General features: G+C 40.7%; 1 protein-coding gene across 2 annotated transcripts in view; it reads right to left on the reverse strand.

Moving 5' to 3' along the window:
• fbxo41 (F-box protein 41) overlaps nt 1-21288 on the reverse strand; it is a 72777-nt gene that overhangs the window by 40098 nt on the left and 11391 nt on the right. Inside the window, exons 2-4 of one of the 2 annotated variants that reach the window (XM_061717158.1) lie at nt 19159-19298; nt 9912-10687; nt 6799-7028 (exon numbers count right to left, since the gene is read on the reverse strand). In XM_061717158.1, the coding sequence (XP_061573142.1) occupies nt 6799-7028; nt 9912-10460 (779 nt within the window). In that variant the 5' untranslated portion in view covers nt 10461-10687; nt 19159-19298. The remainder of the gene's footprint in view (nt 1-6798; nt 7029-9911; nt 10688-19158; nt 19299-21288) is intronic. The other variant, XM_061717167.1, reaches the window with a different exon arrangement.

A 21288-nucleotide genomic window follows, 5' to 3' on the forward strand; every position in this document is an offset into this window, starting at 1 on the left:
ATATTTAATTTCATGAATCTATTTTTTTTTTTTTTTAAGAGATTGGCAAGGCAGGAAACTAGTTCACAATTGCATTTTAACCCAGTTTTTGCGTCCAGTATCTCAAACTAGAAATAACATGAGTGTTCGGAACTCAAAGTAAATCACGCTGGGCTTCATTTCAATAAAAGCTCTGAATGCCTTGGCTTACAATAAGTCACTGTTGTTCGAGCTCCAAATCATCTTCAGCTTCCCTCATAACGCTGTGATTTATATCCAAGTTTATTTACAGCAGCCGGACTCGCTCACGAAGCAGCGTGGCAGCTTTATGCACAGATTGGCAGGAGGAAGCGAGAAAAAACAAGCTTCTGCCAACCCAGCTGCTGACGCACAACCTTTCACTTAGCATTTAGCCCGAGCAGCGGACCAGCCCCGGAGGAAGGAATGAGAACAAGACAGCTGAAGACCATATCTGCTGACCGAAAGTTACACCATCCGCATGAGGCTCGAGTCGGCCTGCATGCAGTCAGATGTTTAAATGGCCTCAGGAAACAGTCTACTACCTTCTCCATCACCAGAATTGACTTAGACCAATTATGCAGATCTTAACCAATCGTGTAGATGTCTTAAACTGGCAATCTGGTTGTGCAGCCACTAAGCCCTCTGTTTTTCATTCTTCACACGACTATTTTTATTCCTTTCCTTGCAAACATCAAACTCCAATGCTGTGAACGTCTTCTAAGGGAGGCCGTCTGAAAAATATACACAAACCTGTCAGGTTTTTCAGTGATTCATGTGTTTAGAAAAGCTTGGAACACCTTTGATATCCACTTTACCCAGACAGCACGATGATATCCTTGTTTAATATAAAATCCCCTAACCTGCTTTTTTTCTTTACCTCAACACTTGAGAATCTAGTATTTGATACATATTGCTTTCTTTACTAGCATGTTATTTCACCGATGAGCAGTGCATTAACATTAGAACCTGGATGTTCAACTAGAAAGCCAACTTTTACACAACAGAGCTACAGTTCATTATATTTTCAGTTAGAAGGAAAATATCACATTTGTTATGGAGCTAGAACAGTCTCAATAGTCACAAATGCACAGGCTGATTCACACATGCGTAGGGCAAGATACACAAACGTATTATTGATGCACGCACGAATATAACTGATTTACAAACGGTTTGTGGTCTGTGAACTTCGCTGCATTTGTGTTTTTTAAACACGGAATTATCTGCAACCAATCAGATATCTTCCTCGTTTCAGCCAATCATAAGAACGCACCCCACGTGGGCGACAATTTACTCATAAGCCAATCACATTAAGCCATTCAAACCGCACTATATGCATGCGCATTTCGGTCAGGTCAACATGGCTTCCAGCAAGGACAGCGGAGCGATAAGTGAAACATCTCATTTAATATGTTTGGCTATTTAATCCCCTTGTTTGCTATGAGAAGTGTTTAGTTATTCATTTCAATTGCTTTAATTGTGCAACTACCAATACAAGCCACATATTATTGTAGTGGCAGCTGTCCATGCTGAAGCACTGTCAGGTGGGATGGTGCATGGACTCATGGGATGCCATATTCCTTTGGAAGTTTCCTTCATTGTTAATCAAATCTGACTTGCAGAATTTAAATAAAGTTTAAAATTGACAGGTGGAGCTCAAAGCAGTCAGTTGACTCGGTAAATTCTGCAAGTCAGGTTTTATTAACAATTCTAGCTACAACAACACATAGAGATATCATTAGCTGCTACACTCATCTCCCTCATGGTAAAACAGCAACCAGAGCATCACCTGTGAAAACTATTGCATCTGGGAGACCAAACAATAAAAAAAAGAAGCAAAACCACACATATAAAAACACCCAAAACCACAGTTAGTGAAGGAAACCTCCAAAGGAATATGGCATCCGTTGAGTCAGAGCACAGTATTTTCAGAAAACACCTCTCAGACATTCAAGTTCATTTGACTATGGACGCTGATACTTTTAAACATATCTAATAGAACTTCTATACGGTGAACATATTCTCAAAACGACATAGAAGAAGTTAAACTTAACTTTAATTAACTAATTAACTTCAAACAAGAAAAATATATATACCAATAAGTTTTCCTCTCAAGTTATTACAGAGTCATTATTTGCTTCACCTCAGTGTGGTGGGGGCCGACAGAAACATGTTCAAATATTTTTATTTATTTATATTATATATATATTATATATTTATATTTTTATGTCTAATAAGCTTTTAACCATCACCTCCTACTCCAGATATGGTTATTCTCAGTCAGCTCTAAAAGACGGCGATGGCCCAATGCCAAACTGGAAGCTTTACGACCTCAGTTAATAAACCACTGGATGATGTCAGTGGCTACGCTGCAAAAACAACAGAAATGAGCCTAATATTCCTTAAATCTAGTTGAAAATGTCTTATTTTGAGCAAATATTTCTTTGCCAATGAGGTTCAAAAGTGTTCTTGGACTGGACATCTTAAAGCGAGTAAAATTGTCTCAAAATTTCTTGAGACAAGGCTTGTTTAAAAACCTTTCTTAGGAATAGGCTTTTGCCGTGTAAAAAGCTCTTTTTAGTTTACGGATGCAAACTGTTCACTAAAAACTTCCATACAGCAGGCATTCAAGGTGTTGTTGTTCAATTTTAATTAAAAATTAAAGCTGCAAGCAGCGATGAACGGGCCCTCGCACTCATGGCCACCGCCCCCCATAAGCATATCAGAAATGACACCACCAACGACTTCCTATGTCAAACCATTCAAAAGTTATAGCAGAAAATCGGGACAACCAATCAGAAGAAGGGGTGGGGCTAATTAAGGCCAAAGAAGCTCAAGGACTCATTACAGAGTCCCATGACACCACCCACGACTCTCTATGTCAAAACATTGAAATGTTATAGCAGGAAATAGGGACAACCAATCAGAAGAAGGGGCGTGGCTAATTTTCACCAATTATGGTCAAGGACTCAATACCGAGTCCCATGACACCACCCACGAGTCTGTATGTCAAACCTTTCAAAAGTTATGGCAGAGAAAAGTATTCTAGGGGGCGCTGTTGAGCCATTAGGTCAAGCCCATTAATGCAAACCATGAAATATCAAATTTATCGCCAGTCCTGGCTTGCATGCCAAATTTGGTGCCTTTTGGGGAACTATCAAATATGGACCAATCAGATGAAGGGGGGGCGCGCTTTTTGGCGTCTAGCGTCGACACAGTAACACTTTTGAAAGAGAAAAGTAATGCGTGTAGTCGCAGGATGGAGACGCACATTTTGATGTATAGCACACCTGAGTGCACATTAGGGTTCGGGCCGTATTAATTGCCGAAGGAATGGCATAAATTGCGCCAAAATTACACAATTAATTCAAAATGGCCGACTTCCTGTTCGGTTTCGGCCATGGCGCCAAGAGACTTTTCTTTAAGTTGCGACATGATACAGGTGTGTACCGATTTCCGTGCATGTACGTTAAACCGTATTGTGGGGCTTGAGGCACAAAGTTTTCTAGGGGGCGCTGTTGAGCCATTTTGCCACGCCCATTAATACAAACCATGAAATATCAAATTTATCGCCAGGCCTGGCTTGCATGCAAAATTTGGTGACTTTTGGGGAACTATCAAATATGGACCAATCAGATGAAGGGGGGCACGCCTTATGGCGTCTAGCGTCGCCAGGGTAACACTTTTGAAAGAGAAAAGTAATGTGCGTAGTCGCAGGATGGAGACGCACATTTTGATGTATAACACATCTGGGTTCACGATACGGTTCGGGCCGTATTAATTCTCGAAGGAATGGCATATATTGCTCCAAAATTACGGGATTAATTCAGAATGTTCAAAATGGCCGACTTCCTGTTCGGTTTCGGCCATGGCGCCAAGAGACTTTTCTTTAAGTTGTGACATGATACAGACGTGTACCGATTTTCGTTCATGTACGTCAAACCGTATTATGGGGCTTGAGGCGCAAGGTTTTTTCTGTCTGAACCAATCAGATGAAGGCTGGGCGCGCATTTTGGCGTCTAGCGTCGCCAAGGTAACGCTTTTGAAAGAGAAAAGTAATGCGTGGTGTCGGAGGATGGAGACGCACATTTTGATGTATAACACACTTGGAGGCACGTTACGGTTGGGGCCGTATTAACTGCCGAAGGAATGGCATAAATTGCGCCAAAATTACACAATTAATTCAAAATGGCCGACTTCCTGTTCGGTTTCGGGCATGGCGCCAAGAGACTTTTATTAAGGTTGCGCCATGATACAGGGGTGTACCGATTTTCGTGCATGTACGTCAAACCGTATCGTGGGGCTTGAGGCACAAAGTTTTCAAGGGGGCGCTGTTGAGCCATTTTGCCACGCCCATGAATGCAAACCATTAAATATCAAATTTTTCGCCAGGTCTGGCTTGCGTGCAAAATTTGGTGACTTTTTGGGCACGTTTAGGGGGGCAAAAAGGCCCTCCTTTCGTCAGAAAAATAATACAAAGAATTCCTACAGATACAATAGGGCCTTCGCACTGAAGGTGCTCGGGCCCTAAAAAGAATTACACACTAAATCAAGGCATGTTATAAACAGTACTTGAATATACATCGATCAGGATTTGTCGTTAAAACAGCATATTAATCAGGTTTGTAAGACAGCGTTTTTCCATCCCCGTAATAGCCCAAAGATTAGAAACATCTTCTCCCGCAGTGATGCTGAAAAACTAATTTATGCCCTTGTATCTTCTAGACTAGATTACTGTAATGTATTATTAGGAGGAAGGCGAAGTAATTCACTGAATAACTTCCAGCTGATCCAAAATGCAGCAGTGCGAGTGCTGACAGAATTCAACAAGAGAAACCACGTCTCTCCAGTGTTAGCCTTCCTCCATTGGCTCCCCGTAAAAATAAACAATAAAGTGAACATTTTAAATTTTACTTGCATATAAAGCCCAAAACCGCCTAGCTGCATGATATTCTTAAAACTTGATAGTACCTAATGTTCCTAATAGAGCTCTCCGTTCTCAGAGGGCAGGTTTACTCGTAGTTCCTAGAGTATCCAAATGTAGATCTGGAGGACGGGCCTTCTGCTATTAGGAAACATTACTATGGAACCAACTTCCAATCTGGGTTAAGGAGGCTGACACCACCTCCACCTTTAAAACTAAACTTAAATCTTTCTGTTTAGTAAAACTATAGTTAGTGTAAACTCTAGTGTGTTAGGGGCAGTAGTTATAGCTGCAGCTAAAGGACAACACTAGAGCAGCTTTTTTAAAAGATAACTTCTTTGTAGATATATTGCTGTAGACCTACGCTACAGGGGGACACCAATATGATCCACACCCCTTCTTCTCTCCTCTTCCGCTCTTTCCGTTCTCCAGCTCAATCCACAGTTATCGATTAGAAGTATCTCATAAGAATAATTGTTGTAGTTTCTTGTACTGGTCTGCCTCCTCCTTTTCTCGTCTGTATGTTTGCAGGCCAGAGCTTCCAGAGCTGCATGTTGACCTGCAGTCCCGCCCTCTGTCCACCTCAGTGTCTCCTGTCTACACCTGTTTATATAGTCGTCTCTGTAGAACACCAACTAACCATGTATCAGTAATATGTAGATATAACTCTTAGTTCTGCAGCTAATGAATCATTAATACTAATGTATCTTGTCTTTTGTACCTTTGGCAATATATGTGTCTCTCCTTTCTCTGTTCTTCATTCTCGCTTTCTGATCTCTTTCTGAAACCTTGAGTGCAGGTCCTGCTCAAGGTTTCTTCCCTCTTAAGGGGAATTTTTCTTGGCAAAAAGCAGCCGTGTAGTAGTTTTTCGGCCTAGAGGGGCTACCTGGTGGGTGGTCTTTGCTGATTGGGTATTCTAAAAGCAGGACGTGAACTTAAATCATGTGACCACAAATCATTTTGACCAGAGACATTTTGCTACAAGCACATTTGATGCAGTAGAGTACATGAATAAAACGATGGATGGACCGACGACTCTGTTTAGACCTTGTTGCTATATTACACCAATATACTGTAGAGGTTCGGCGGGGGTTTCTTTTAATATCAATCGGTAAGATTGTTGCATCCGTTATTTATGTGTGTTCCTTTTCTTTGTGCTGCTTATTTCAGAAATTCAGTGGAGATTAAAAAAATTGAGATATTGATTAATTCTCTTTAATCTGAAATATTTGAATGACATACGTAAATGTTCAGCAATCCTCCATCAAAATATTTTTGAAGAGTTTTTATATCGGATATGCATGTATACCCTCTCAATCAAACATTCCTTTCTTTTTTTCCCCTCATTATGTATCCTCTTTAAAGCTACTGACTAAGGCTGTGACCATGGAAACATTTGAAATACAGTGGCTGATTAACGGCATCTGCGTACAAAATCTGCGGCTGGATTCAGAGTTTGTGTGCGTATCTACAGTTTTCAGGAAACAAAGCAAACATATACTGAGGCGATTGCCTTTCTTGTACCTGAAGATGAACTGGTTACTTAATTGGTGCAAAGGTTTTCTTTAGTCCTAAATTAAGCTAAACTGCACTAGATGTGATTGATATTCATGGTAAAATATTAGGTGTGTGTTCAAGATATTCAAAAACGGAGGTATCACAGAACCTGACATTTGACCAACCAATTCACTTGCTGTTCTTGTGGTTATCATACACATCACACCTAAATTTGTGTTTAACCAACTCTGCAACCGAGGCAATTTAGATTTCTCTAAGTAAAATTACAGCCTCATGAAAACAGCGTAATAAAAACCAGTTCATTTTCACTATACGAGAGGGAACAGCCACAGCCTGTCAGACGAGTACATGTGACTTACTGCTGTTTGTGGTTCAGTTCCGTCTCCTTGTTCACCAGGTCTTGCTTGAGGTTAGCGAGCATTTCCACAGAGACGTCCACCTGCCGGGAAAGCTCCGAGGCCTTGTCCTCCAGTTCTTGTTTCTCCTGGCTCAGCCGCTCACTCTCCTGCTTGGCCCGCTCCAGTTCAGAGCTCTTCCTCTCCAGCTCCGCCTGAAGACGGCCTACACGCGCCGCTATTTTCTGCTCCACCTACAAGACGAGAAGAACTTAAGGTGCCTGACGTTCTGAGACAACCATCATGCAGCAAGAAACATTTCTTTATATGCTAATGTGTTTGTTAACAAGAAACAGCCCAACGGCAATTTAAAGGAAGACTGGTTGATATTATTCCTGAGAAAATAAACATAATCCTCTTTTCTATGACCCCATGCACCCAAACAAGGTTCCAAGTGCCTGATGCTGCAAAACCCTCACATAGCATTATACTCCCACCACCATGTTTCACTGTGGGAAATGTGTTTCTTGGTTTAAAGGCCTTTCCCATCCTTCACCAAACAAAAATAACTTCCATGTGCACAAACAGCTCAAATTTGATATCAATAGACGCAAAGACAGATTCTCCAAACGTATCCTCATTTATCAGAAATGTACAGTTCAACAGTTTACACTCTAAATACTTAAAATTTACATATTTGGAATTATTCTACAAAATATGAGAATCAGTTCTTCCTTTTTGCAAAAGTCATATATTAAGGACTATATTTGCAATACAAGGAGAAAGAGAGGTATCACCAAACCTCCACAGAGAGGAGTCAGTTAAAACCCACTCTGTGACCAAATTGGAGACGCATATCACAAGAAAATGACATGTGTTATCACCTGGCATAAGAAATAAAGTGAACTTCATGTGGTTTTACAAGAAATGCTGGACAAGTGGCGTTTTTGTCAACACAGCAGAACTAAAAGCCACCGTGTGGTCAGAAGTGGTATTGCTGCATAGAGTGGCTTTAAAATATGCTCTGAAGCCAGTTGTTAATAACTGCTAGATATATACAGATCTACTTTAAAATTGAATATTTTCTATAAAACTGCAAAAACTGTAGAAACAATAAACATGTATATTATTCAGCCTTTTATGTAAAGTCAAAAACTAGTCTATCTGAGCAGAATAAACCAAGTGTGTCTTTTATAACGTTTTATTTGAACTTGAATTAACATTCCAATATCAAATCAGTGCTTTCCGTCAGAATCGACCCTTGACACCGATACTGGATGGGATCAGTCTCAACCTTATTAACTTCTAACAGCCAAGTCATGTTTGAATGAGAGTTCGCACAAACCAAAGCTGACTGATTATTTCTATCGCTTCATTTCAACTGCTAGGAGGCCGTGTCTGTGACGAGATGGATCACTTAATGTGTTGGACCCAGGTCTGTTTATCTGTGTGCTCCATTAATGCCCTACACATCTGCTTTTGTGAAGCAATACTGACTGAAGCTGCAGAAGGAGCCGGAGTTAGTAAGAGGGTTAATAATAGGGGTGTAATGATACACTAATCTCACGATACGGTACGATACACGATATTGAGGTCACGATAACGATACAATACGATATTATAGCAGTATTTTTTTAACAACCTTGAATGAGGAACATATGACTGGAAAAAATTGTCTTTTATTTGAAAGACACAAAATACAAAACAATACTGTGTGTTTGCCCTATTGTTCCAGTTTGTAATGCTTTATAACTGTTTAAGTTTTAAAGAGAAAGCCAGGCCAACCATTTTCCACAAACTGAACTAAAAGTAAATGTCAGGTTTGCATTATGATCTTCAGTTTCATACAAGTACAAATATTTTGCCACAAACTGAATAGTTTCTCTCATGTATGATTTTACTTTTTTCTTTTTACAGAAATGTAACAACTAAAATTAAGTAAATAATTAAAAGTAAAATAAATACATACAATTTTACATCATAAAAAAGATTTATTCTTGCTCACCTTATAAGTGTAAGAGGAGATTTATTTTTGTTAAGAAGGTTATTTTGGTAATCCAGCGTTCATTATTTTATAAATGTATTCTTGATATTCTGATGTAAATCAGGGACTATAATTTCACTAGTCAGTTTATCTGTAGCGCTTAGTCTGTTTTAGATTGGGCGGAGTGATACGCCACAGTACGGCACTAGGTGCTGTGTTGATGTTCTAAAATCCTACGCTGTTGAGGGACATTAAAGTACACTGGAACTCAGCAGAAGTTTTCCCCGTGTTTATCCTACTCACGACCCAAAAAAGGTCTAATTTAATAAGGTAAGGCTTAACTCTACACCAGACTTACATAAGTAAAAGTTCAGAGCTCAAAACCCCCAAGAGTCCCGTGATCGGAACCGCAAAACAGGACTAGTTTCTTCTGAGCGGAGTAAGATTTTGGTCCGCGGGTCGAGGCGCGGTCGGCACGCGTGGTCGGATGCGCGTTACTAGTCAACACAATAGATTAATATTAATAACCCAATATCGTGATACAGTTTGTCACCTCCACGACACGTTTCGTGACGTTTTTGTGTCGCGAAATTTCGTGGTACGATATATTGTTACACCCCTAGTTAATAATCATGATTATTCAAAAAATATTTGCCTATGACTTTTGAAGAATGTTGCATTTATCAAACCCATGAAGAACAAAAAACTTTACTTTTCTATCGAAATAAAATAATTATACTGTCATACAGATTTTTTTCTGCTAATTTTTGTGCTATACTGATTTTGGCCAAGAAACAAAATGATAATCAGAACTACAGAGATGCCAAGCTTCTGTTTTAGACTTCTTACATGTAGAACTGGACCGAGTGTAATTGATGCTTTTTTAGTTCTAATGAGTTCATTAATTTTCAATCTGCTGCTGAACTTGGCTGAACTTGGCGTTCTCAAAGCAGACGAAGAGTGTCAAGAAGAGTGCTGTTGATAGTTGAATGTCCATCCTAAAGACAAAGGGGGGTAAGTGTTTCCCTTGATTGCCCCTGGACAGCATAATTACCCCCCCCCTGTGTGCAAGTGTAATAAAAGATCTTGACAACCAGAGTCATGCCATTAATCACCTCTCATTGGTAAAGTTACCAGAAGGGATCCTACTCACCTCCTCTGACAGCTTCTCCAGCCTCTCATCCAGCTCCAGCCGCTCAAACGCCCGCGCCTTCAGCCTGGCCAAGCCCTCCTCGTAGGCCGCTTCCACGGCGCTCGCTGCCACGTTAGCTGCCACCGCGACAGCCGTGCTGGGGTTTCCGTGCGGACCTGGGTCTGCGGATGTCATCGCTTTCTTGGCAAAAATCTCCCCCAAGGGGAACTCCACATTAGGGATGTACCTGGCTGCAGAGTTGGAGTTCGCCGGGGTCAAACTCAAGTCGTCCGCGCAAGGAAGCTCGCGGCAAGGAAAGTGCCGCTCCTTCAAAGCCGAGGGCCGAAGGGGCTCGAAAGGGTCGTTGTTGTTGGCGGGTGCGAGGAGGGCTCCCTCGGCGACGAGGGGCAGCAGGGCGGCGGCGTCACACACGCTGTTGGATTTGGAGAGGACGTAGAGAGTCTCGTACGTGTGGTTGTACTCCAGGTGGGCTCGTAAGGACGACAGGCTTCGGAAGCGCTTGTGCTCCCCGCAGCGAGGACAGCGGTATGGCAGGTCCAGAGAGGCCATTCCGTGCAGTGACTGCGGGAGAAGAAGCGGCGCTCACGCAGCACAACGTCGGCGCCGGTATGAGGCCATGGGGGTCGAGCGGCTGGCAGATCCTGTCATGGTGAGAACAGGGCGACTGGCAGAGGTCAGCAGGAGGAAGAGAGCCAGGTCAGTTACATGACTGCGCAGAGCTGCACCAGCCGACGGGTCTCTCTACTTCATCCGCCATGGTTCCTCAGCCTGAAGACCTGAACAGAGGAGGGAAAACAAAAAACCAGTCAGAGCTGATGGTTCCCTACTGGATTCATTTTGATGCAAGCTACAGGAAATCGTAGTACTGGGCCATAATATCCAATATATCATTGGTCCAGTTTTCAGTCTTGCGATCTGGATATTCAACGTCTTTTGGTTCATTTGTTTGTTTTTTTCTCTTGCAAAAAGCAAACTACATTTTCAGCATATTATTGTTGTCAATGCAACCAACAGGACTTAAAGGCCTTTCAGAGAAGGCTGTACCGGTGAAAATCGTGACCACGACACCAGGAGAAAAGCTGTCCAGGAAGTGATCCATTGATAATAAGTAGTTTTTTAAGGTGCCGAAGCATGCGGTATCTTTCTGTTTTATCAATGAAAATAGATGTGGATTCAGATGTTTTGATCAGGAGCAGGAGGTGAGCTGCGGCAAAGAAGACGAGTGTCTGTAGGTTGATATCCTCAAACATTAACTGAAGTTGAGAGTTCAGGCTCATCCAGGCGCTGGAGATGTTCACTGATCATATCAGGAATACGTAGCTGCTGGAGAGAGAAGCTCAAGATAACAGCTGAACATTTCCAAGGAACATTGTACTGTAAAAAAAAAAAGGACAAAATGTCTCTACCAGTTGTTAAATACACCTTTTAAGCCCAACTGTTCATATCACAGCATGTCTTTATACTTGCATCGTGCAGCCCAGCCAGGAAAGTTTTACATCACCAAAACTAGCCTGTGTGTGTTTGTGCTGTCAGATTATCTGTCCTTGTCCCACAACACACAGACATCAGTGGATTTCAGAGTACAGCGAAGCACCCACTGCTTCCTTTCCCAAAGTCCCACAAGGCTCAGACTATCCGTAGTAATCCACCAAAACTCTGGAGTCCAGAAAATGATGTTCAGATCAGCTGGTAGTAAGCTCAGCTGGCAATCAGATTTCACTACATAGCCCTGTAAAATGTCTAAAAGTAACTTTTTAATCAATTAAAAAAATGCTGGAGCATCAAATTCCGATTATAGTCATACATCAGTTTTCTTTACATCACTTTAGGAGCCCATCCTGCTGTATTTACTACCTCAGATCTGGTAGAGACCACAGTCTCTTCTATCATTTAGCAATAATGGTTCACGAAACTTGAGACCTTCCAAAAGGGTTAAAAAGCAAATGTCCGCCCTTGAAGTCCGACATACTCATAGGAAGAGTCTGAGAGACTCTGGAAATGGAAGTGGATCCATTAGTGAGAGTGCTTGTTAGTGCCTGCGTCATTTTCCAGTCTTAAGCCTACGAGGTCAGACTAGATAACATTAAGTCTTTTACAAAAAGATCCGATCACCCACACAGCCTCTTCAAGCGGCTCTCGTTTTTGAAGTTCTTTGTAAATCTTAAATGCTGTCTTATGTTTCAAACAATACCACTGTACCGAAGAATAGGAAGAAATCAACATGCGTTCTTTTCCAATAAACTAATCAAAAACACACAACTGCAATCAACCAACAGACCTGAATGGTATTCTTAACATTTGTTATTTCTGTCTGCTACTCAGATTGTCAGGAATGTGTGACCTGCCTGAACACTGCATTTCTTTTTGTTTGTTTTATCCAATTACCCAGAACTTCAACATCCTGGTGAAATGAGGATTCGGCAGGCCTCTATTGATTCTCCTACATCCGATTCTCCAGTTTTAATGCTTTTTTTTTTTCTAAATGCCATCAGTCTCACCATCGCACAGGCAAATAAAGTGAGCTCTTCGCTCTGACGAGATGAGTCTTTTAATATAAAGAGCTACGAAGACAAAATCTGTAACACGGTAGAAGATCATCAGGGCATTTTTGAGGTTAAGTTTCCCAACTACTTACAGTAACTATACAACACTGAATATCTGAAGTATGTTGATAAGGTAGCAGCAAGGGCGGGTAGAAAATCATACTTGATGAAAAAGACATACATTAAATTGAGGTGTACATGCACAAAACACCAGTTGATTATCTGGGAATGGTCAAAGAGAGGAAACGGTACGAGCTGTTTGATATGATTTATTCAGGAGACAAACGACAAAAGAAAAGAAAATGAGCATGTCTGAAGAAATGGATTTGTACACATGGATAGCAGAGATTGTCTACGAAACAGACAGAGCTGAACGTACCGGTAAGTAAACAATCTTTTGAAACCTGAGCTGTCTGCTGTGTTGTGGAATGATGCATTGTGTCTCCCGCTTGTATAGCGGATTTTCTCCCTCAGTTACCTCACCCGATTTTTTAACTCTCTCATTGGCTGCAGCTCAAATAGGGATTCCCCTGACAGTTTGATGCCAAGTATTTGACGAGTCTTTGAGTCATTCACACATAATGATCGAGTGTCTAATTGAAACTGCCTACCAATTTGCCACTGAACTACCGGTGAGCTCTGCAACTAGCAAATCCAGCCTGGACGTGACCTAAGTTGTTTCATTGCCAATATAGCACTTGTTGCCATGGGATTTTCATTCTTTAAAAAACATTGCATGCTGTTGTACACAAATTATACTTCAAACCAAATATTACATTCTGCAGTATTTGTTTATATATCTCAAGTAATGCTGTCATTGCAATTTTCAATAGTGATCTTACACGTTTTCCTGAGATTGTGCAGTTTTCCTTGATGTCTAATTTTTTGAAGCTTTGCATATGATGCATGCACTTAAAATGTAATATTAAAATAAAACAAACAACCTATCAATCTGGTCTGTATTCTGATTACCAGCTGAACAATTGGTGGATCTCTAAAAAAAACCTTCCTTAGCTTTTTCCCACGGCGGACCGCTGCCTTCCACGTATGGATATGGCATATAGGTTTCTGCACCAGACCAACCAGCTGAAGGGCAGTCAGCTTCACCCAGAACCATGGCCACCATTGCAGAATCTCTAAAATAAAACCATAATAAAAAACTAAAACCCAAGCTTTGAATTTTTCTTCTTTTTTTTTTGTCTGCAAAATTCTTAACCCAAGTTGGCCCCTCTTCCCTGACATGAATAACGTTTTTGTTTGATTGTAATCTAACAAGTTCTCCCATGATTCCCATCATGCCTGATGATGTTCAACACCTGCTCAGCTCACGCTGTAGCCTACAATACTGCAGCAGCTATAATCATCATACAAAGCAAATATTAAATATCTCCTCCAGCAGGCAGCTTGGCTAATAAAAGGAAAATAAAAAAAGCACCATTTCCCAGAACTTGGACTGTTTAATATGCTGTTTCTGCCAAATATTGAAGCCCACATGGCCTGCATCTCAACTGCTGCCCATGTAGTGACAGCGTGTGCAGTCTGCATTTAAAAAATGGGCCATTTATCCTCTAACAACGGAAAGGCAATTCAACAGTGGAGCTTGGACCATAACAGACTCAGTTTCTCTCTTTGAGAACATTCTATAGTGGCTATTAATGAAGGAAACAGCAAGCGCTGGGGGTGTAATGATAAATTACAGATTCAGACCATACTTCACAGAGGGCTCACAAAGTGGAAATCCCCAGAAGTCACAGAGGCTATTATTAAAGGTCTGGCGAGGCGGCATCAAAGAGTTAACTGGCAAGTCGTGCCCACTCATTAAACAAGGAAGATTTTACAGACCCAGTCACTAGACTGCAGAGAGCAAGCATTCCCTTAAAAGTACTCGGTGAGGTTTTTAAACAGGCAGGAAATGGAAGAAGGAAAAGCTGTTCGGTAGCCGTGCTGCGTGTGGAGCTCAGCTGAGACATTCCTAAGGAGAGCACGATGCAAAAATAGCAGGAGCAGCTACGAACAGACAGGAAGACGGATAGAGACAGAGAGATGGATGTGATAATAAATTGTCATCTGCAAAGCAGCCACTCCACAGTTCCGTTGCTTATCAGCCCTCTGTGACTGAAATCACGCAGCTGCTCTTATGTGTATTCCCTCACTGCTTCAGCTCTTCTTCTCTCACAGAAGTAAAATTCTGATTGTTCTTTCCAACAAGTCTAAGCCACACTGTCTGGGTTCCAGCGACCAATCAAAAGAGCGGGCAAATCCCCATCTCAGACAATTACAGTCTCAATCCCATATCCTTAAAACCGCCAATCAATATGAGAAAATCAATGTGGCAAAAAATAGAAAACCAAATGCACCAAGGAGGCGTCAGATCAGACAACTTATCAAAGTCTACAACACAAATAAACAGTGATTTTAAACCAGTCTACTTCTTTATTCGTTTTGATTTTATTAAAATAAGGCAGAACCAAAAGAATCCCTGGACAATAAGCGTTTATTGTCATTCCTGCTCTGATCAGATGCTCATTTGTAACGACGTCAACAACACATTTGGGCTGAAGCACTATTTTGGGATGCAAACAAACACAAAATGGCTCTGTATAACAACCCTACAAAGCAGCCACCTGGTGCTGAGGCACGACATCACACTGAGTGTAAAGCATTAGTGTCATGGAACAAAGTGTTTTTACTAGTTTTCATCATCTTTCTCTAATGTTCATCCAGGGAATTAGAAAAAAGATCCAAATACTATTACTGGCATGTGCAAAATTTACAACTTTTAAGCGACAGCTTCAGAAATCCAACTAAGGCCACGTTTACACGTAGCCGGGTATTTACAAAAACGGATATTTTCCCCTCTACGTTTTCAAAAAAATCCTCGTTTACACGGACCCGCATGAAAACGCTCTTAACGTCATGCAAGCCAATCAGAATCCTGGAAAAACATCAACAAATGACACGTGTGTAACTTCCAGTTAAGGCTGATTTATGGTTCCGCGTTACATTAACGCAGAGCCTACGGCGTAGGGTACGCGGCGACGCGCACGTACCTTGCGCGTCGCCGCGTACCCTACGCCGTCGATTTAACGCGGAACCATAATTCAGGCTTCATGCTGCTGGCTGACGCGCTCACAGGCTTGAATGAGCAGGAGGCTGGACGGGGGGGGGGGGGGGGGGGGGGGGGGGGGGGGGGAGTTACTTTTAAGTGTGACTTTAGAATATTAAACAGGTAAAATACAAGAAAATATTGACGGTGGCCAAACTAATTGTAAACCCAGGTCGCACACATGACGCTGGTGAGTTTCTGGTGCATAATGTGACGTTCTGAAGCTTAAATCTCCGTTTTCCTCCGTTTTCCTCCGTTTAGACGCAAACGGGGAAAACAGAGTTTTTGAAAATCTCCACTTTGGCCGGAGTTTTCAGAAATGATCGTTTTTGGTGACTTTGACCGCCGTTTCCGTGTAAACGAACGGCCAAAACGCATGAAAACGCCTCCGTTTTTGTAAATACCCGGCTACGTGTAAACGGGGCCTAAAACTGCCGGATTTATTGATTCAGTTATCCCGCTCTTTAACGCAAAGTTGATGCTGGAATACATTTTCCCATTTTTTTTCAATCGATCAAACCAGTACCAGCTTGGAAATGGTCAAACTAGCATTAAAATCTGTCATGTGGAGACACGTAAAGGCCAACAGGAAGCATTTGTTCTTGCAGCAAGGTTACGGGTGACAGTAACGGTATCAGCGCGACCAGGAATGACTCTTTATCTGTTACTGCTTACATGAGAGCAGTTACCTTTGAGTCAGGCGGTGTCCATAAGTGGGAGCAATCCCACTTTCCTTTATCAAATGAAGGTTTCTGAAACCACAAGCCAAAGATGAATACGTTCATACATACGGCGTAAAAGGAGAAAAAACTAATTGTGACGGACAATCTTACGCTACGACCTGATGTCTTCTTACTTTATCTTTTTTGTTTCTTTTCATCACAAATCAATAAAACATGGAAAGTCCAGACAGTGGTTAGGCTACTTCCATTTGGATTGTTTAACTGTATTGAATTACATATACCTGTTTGGTTGCCAATGTTTCAGCACTGTAAATAAAATTCCTACATATTTAGGGTTTTCATGGTGAGCATCTTCTGCCAATTATTATAACTACAAATGCTGCTAAATAATTTACACAAAACTGTTGTTGACTGTAATTAAAAAGAAATAATTTCTGCCAATATTCCAGATAAGATGTGCAGTATTTAAAGTGCTGTCACTGATTTAACAACACAGCTGCATCGCCAACGGATGGAATAATAAAAGGATTAATATTACACAGTCATACATTTCCATTGTGCTAATTACTTTATTCTAATATTCTTTCTACTTAATTAATCCCTGAAGGGGATCAATCATCATCATTAATAATTCATTATCATGTTTAGGACCCTGGTGAGGAGAGAAGCTGAGCTTGCACTCATAACAGGGGCGGTGCTATTTTGGTGACCCCAAACAAGATTTTGTTTGTGGCCTCAAAAAACACTCCAAGGGCACACACCAAATCACACACACAGATTGAATAAACAGACACTTACAATAGAGACAGACAAATGAATCCAAAACTATGGGGGTATAATTGTTCCAATATTATTTGTGTGTGTGTATCTCAATCTGTGTGTGTGTAATAAGATTTGTCTGTATTCACATTTGTGTGTGCGTAAAAATATTTGTGTGTCTGTATTCACATTTGTGTGTGCGTAAAAATATTTGTGTGTCTGTATTCATATTTATGTGTGCGCAAAAAATCAGCCGGGAGCTCTCGATTGGCTGTCTTTGTACACGTGGATTTTGACACACTTCTGCCGTGGCAAATCTGTAAATGCGATCCGTGTGTAAAACGATTTGTCCGTAATGTTTCCTTTGCCCTGAGCTCGGACTCACAGGCTCACGCCAGGCTACAGTAGCAATACAGCCTTCACACCACTAGTCAGCGCGTAGCACTCAGTCAGTACGTTTACATGCAGCAGTTCAATCGGGTTTCTGTTCGTATAAGACATCGTTCGGACTTTTAAACTGCATGCAAACACCTGAACCCCATCTACTTCGGACCTACGTCGGACATTTAGTAATCGGGTTGCATATGGAGTAAGATGTGACAAATGTGAATACAGACAAATGTGAATACACTCATCTCATTACAGACACACAGATTGAGATACGCACACACAAATAATATTGGAACAATAATACCCCCATACAAAACACAATATGAGGATTTACTGGTAATATCTTCACCTCCAAACTTCAACAGTTTCCACCGCATCATTACACGCCGCCATCATGCAGGCAACAGACCAGAGCTCTCACCCCCAGCTTGTCTGTGCACACAAACTGTCCAGTTTTCTGGTAAACTGGACGGTTTGTAACTAAAAGGTCTGAAGTGATAACAAATGTACATTTCACTTCCCACATTGTCCATTTCTAGAATGGCCTACACTGAAGTCAGAAAGAAAAAATATGTGGGCCTGACTCACTGAAGTGCTCAAGACAAAAGCCCTGATTACCTCTGTAAGCTCAAAAGAGCCTGCGAAGCCTGAAAATCACATAATGTGCTTCTGAGAAAAAGCAGCAGTTTGACGCTTCAAGTTCACCCACTTCTGTAGGAAACGAAGACTCTCGTATTGACCGGCCAACGTGGAGCTTCAAACAGTCCTGATACAGGCTGGAGAGAAGTCTCAAACAGACAAATAAGGAACTGGAGACGAGCGGAAATGCTTTGAGACAAGAAGTTGAAGACGGGAACTGAGAGCTCCAGTGGGAGAAGGAAGAAGGAGTAAAAGGGAAAAAAAGATATGAAACGACTGGAAGAGTGATGGAAACAACTTGAGCTCAAGAAAAAAGTAAGTGAGCTGTTCATCATGAAAATAAAAGAAACCAATTGAGAACTTCCGGTCGAAAAGAAAAAGCTTCAGGAATGGCTTAACGATTTAGAGAAGTCAGAGAAAAATCAGGAGGAAAGTTGGAAAAATAAAGTGGTCAAGAAAACAGAATTTATGCTGTTAATTCTGAAAACTAGTAAAAACCAACAAAACAACTATAGACTGAATAGAAAAGGCTACAGGAGGAGTATGTACATTTAGAAAAAAGCTAAGATCAGGATGAGGGACGGGATTAAATGGAGTTCCAGAAAACAGAAGCCGAGCTGTTTATGGCAGAAGTGCAGACAACCGATAAACTACAGACTGAAAAGAACTTGCAGAATAGGTTCAAAAACTTAGATTACAAGATAAAAAGTGAGTGCAGGAACAAACATCTTATTAAACTGGTGAATAAACTGAAAAAAGGAGTGATTTTAAGGTGTAAGAGACTTAAAAAAACAAAAAATCAGCAACAAAGAACTGCAGGATAAAAAAAACTGAAGTGGATGAAGATGGAAATACCAGCGATAAGCCTTCCTGTGACTTCCTCAACCTGGCCTCTTCTCCATGCCTCACCACTCCATCCTCTTCCTTCTTTCACATTATTCAAGCCCTTCATTTACTGTTCTGCCTATTTATTCATGTATTCGTTTAACTGTAATATCCTTGTTACAATTATATTGAAAAGAAAAACACCAAAGCTTTGAGATAAATTATTATTGGACAGTTTGTGTTGTTAAAATTCGTTTCTGGTAAAGACATTTACAAACTGGAATAGATAAAAATAAACTAACCTAATGTGATTCCTTTAACCGCAGGGACACATTCAAGCATCTGGAAGACCCTGATGTGGTCGTTCATGTCAAATGCAGCTCTGATGACGCTGTTTGTGCCTCATTCAGACGGTGAAGGTGGTGATGAAGGTGATGGGAACCTAAACAGTCAAAGACAGCAATTAACAAAAGTGCTACAGACACAGACGGCAGATCAGGAAAAACCTGGCTACCAAGTACACTCTATTGTTTAATTAGTAAACTGACTGAATAATTCATTATTAATAATTTGATCAAAGAATTAGTGGCTTGATTCTCTTTAACAAAAAAAAAAGACTTGAAAAATTATAAAAGCAGCAGATGTAAAGCTGCAACTAGCCTTCATTATAAGTTGTACAACTTGAAGATTAGTAGAGTCTTTACTTCTGGGTTTTAAATGTTTAATGTAGTTCTTGTTTGATAGCTTGTTTTGTTTTTTTATTTAATTCAATGCATTTATTCTGGCCTGTCTGTTGTGGAAATGGCTGTCGGCTTGTCATAAAGTGATTCACTAAAACTGACTAGCATTTCTCTTTATATAAAGTTTTTAGTGACTCGTTTATAGGTTCATTTACAACAAATATTTGTCCGACTGGTTTTGAATCAGCAGTATTGTACTGATATCTGTGAAATAAAAGAATAACCTTTCATAGCTTTAACAGATTTGACCAATCAACTGGAAACTAACCGCCAAATCTAGCAATTCCGATGCCAACATACATGATCTTATCGATCAAATTCAGTGTGCAGGTTTTTTTTTTCAACATTTACAAATTTTTTAATGAATACCTGAGTAGAAACAATACTTATCATGATATCTGCAAAGTCTACTTACTGCCAAGGGACAATCCGAGCTGCAGAACAGAAATACATTAACACCTTGCACAGGTTTTAGTTTATTCCCATGGCAAATTTCTTGCTTTCCTAATATCTAGCAGCCCTAGTTATCTTCCATTCTGATCCATTCTGTTATTCTGAATGCATCAGAGCAGGCCTAAGTGATGGATATTAAATACCCACTTGAATTTCAAGAAATCACCTTAAAATCCCGGACTGAAAAATTTATGGAAAACTGTGCAACAGTCTCCATGCAAATCTCTGAACTTTAAACCATGGAGCCGTTTCCCCATCTGCATTTTTCACGAGGAAAATGTGGCCCTCGTGCTCCCATATTATAATTTTTATAGTCACTGTCATAGCAAAACTATGGGTCCAAATTAAAAAAAAGAGAGAGAGAGAGAGATGATGATAAAACCCAATATACTGTAACACACAGCTCAGCTTAAGTTTCTTCCTTGTTGTGCTGATGGTGTAAATGTTAAATGATTGTGCTCTTTCAATTAGCAGCTGCCATGGATGAGAAGCCTCAGAGTTTTGACCCGCTTCCCTGATACGCTCCCCTTACAGCTCATAAACTCCTCTGGAAATGAACTAAAGGTTTAGTGAAAGCTCTTAATGTCCTCTGGGCTACGGGACCATGTCGAAGTGTGTTAGTGCTGACTAAACCATGGGACCCTCGCAACAAGTCAATCTCACTTTCCCTCACCTGACAGTAAAGGGCAAACCTAACCACGTTTGTTTAAAAAAATAAAAAAGGGGGTGGTGGAGGGGGACGCTTTTATTATTATATAACAGGCCACTCTTCTGAAGACAAGAGCTAAACATTTTGTGGCATCTGACACAATTCATCAGAAAATTGATATTTGATTAAAAAACAGAAATATATGCTAAAAGCTCCACAAAATGAGTCTACATTGGCCATTTTACCATCTAAGAAAAACAGTGAATGGGCTTTTACAAAGTTTTAACTAGATTAACATCTATGATGAAAGCCTGGTGGTGTTCAAACTTACTTATCAAAAAGTTACAGTCTGTTATAGTAACTGATTTCAAGCTCACTGAACATCATACTTTAAAAAGCTATTTGACTGAGAAATCTGCCACCTCTATTCAGTACAGTTGAAATAAACACCAATAAGAGCATGCTTACCACTGTGTTGCATCACGTCTGTGTCATACTTTAATGTAAGCGCGTAAAACCATCACTTTTTTTTTGATACTGTGCATAATATTTTGAAATGAAGACAGGTGACTTGTTCCATCTTAGAAAGT

Source organism: Cololabis saira, chromosome 1 (genome assembly GCF_033807715.1).
Source record: "Cololabis saira isolate AMF1-May2022 chromosome 1, fColSai1.1, whole genome shotgun sequence".
Classification (NCBI taxonomy): Eukaryota; Metazoa; Chordata; class Actinopteri; order Beloniformes; family Belonidae; genus Cololabis; species Cololabis saira.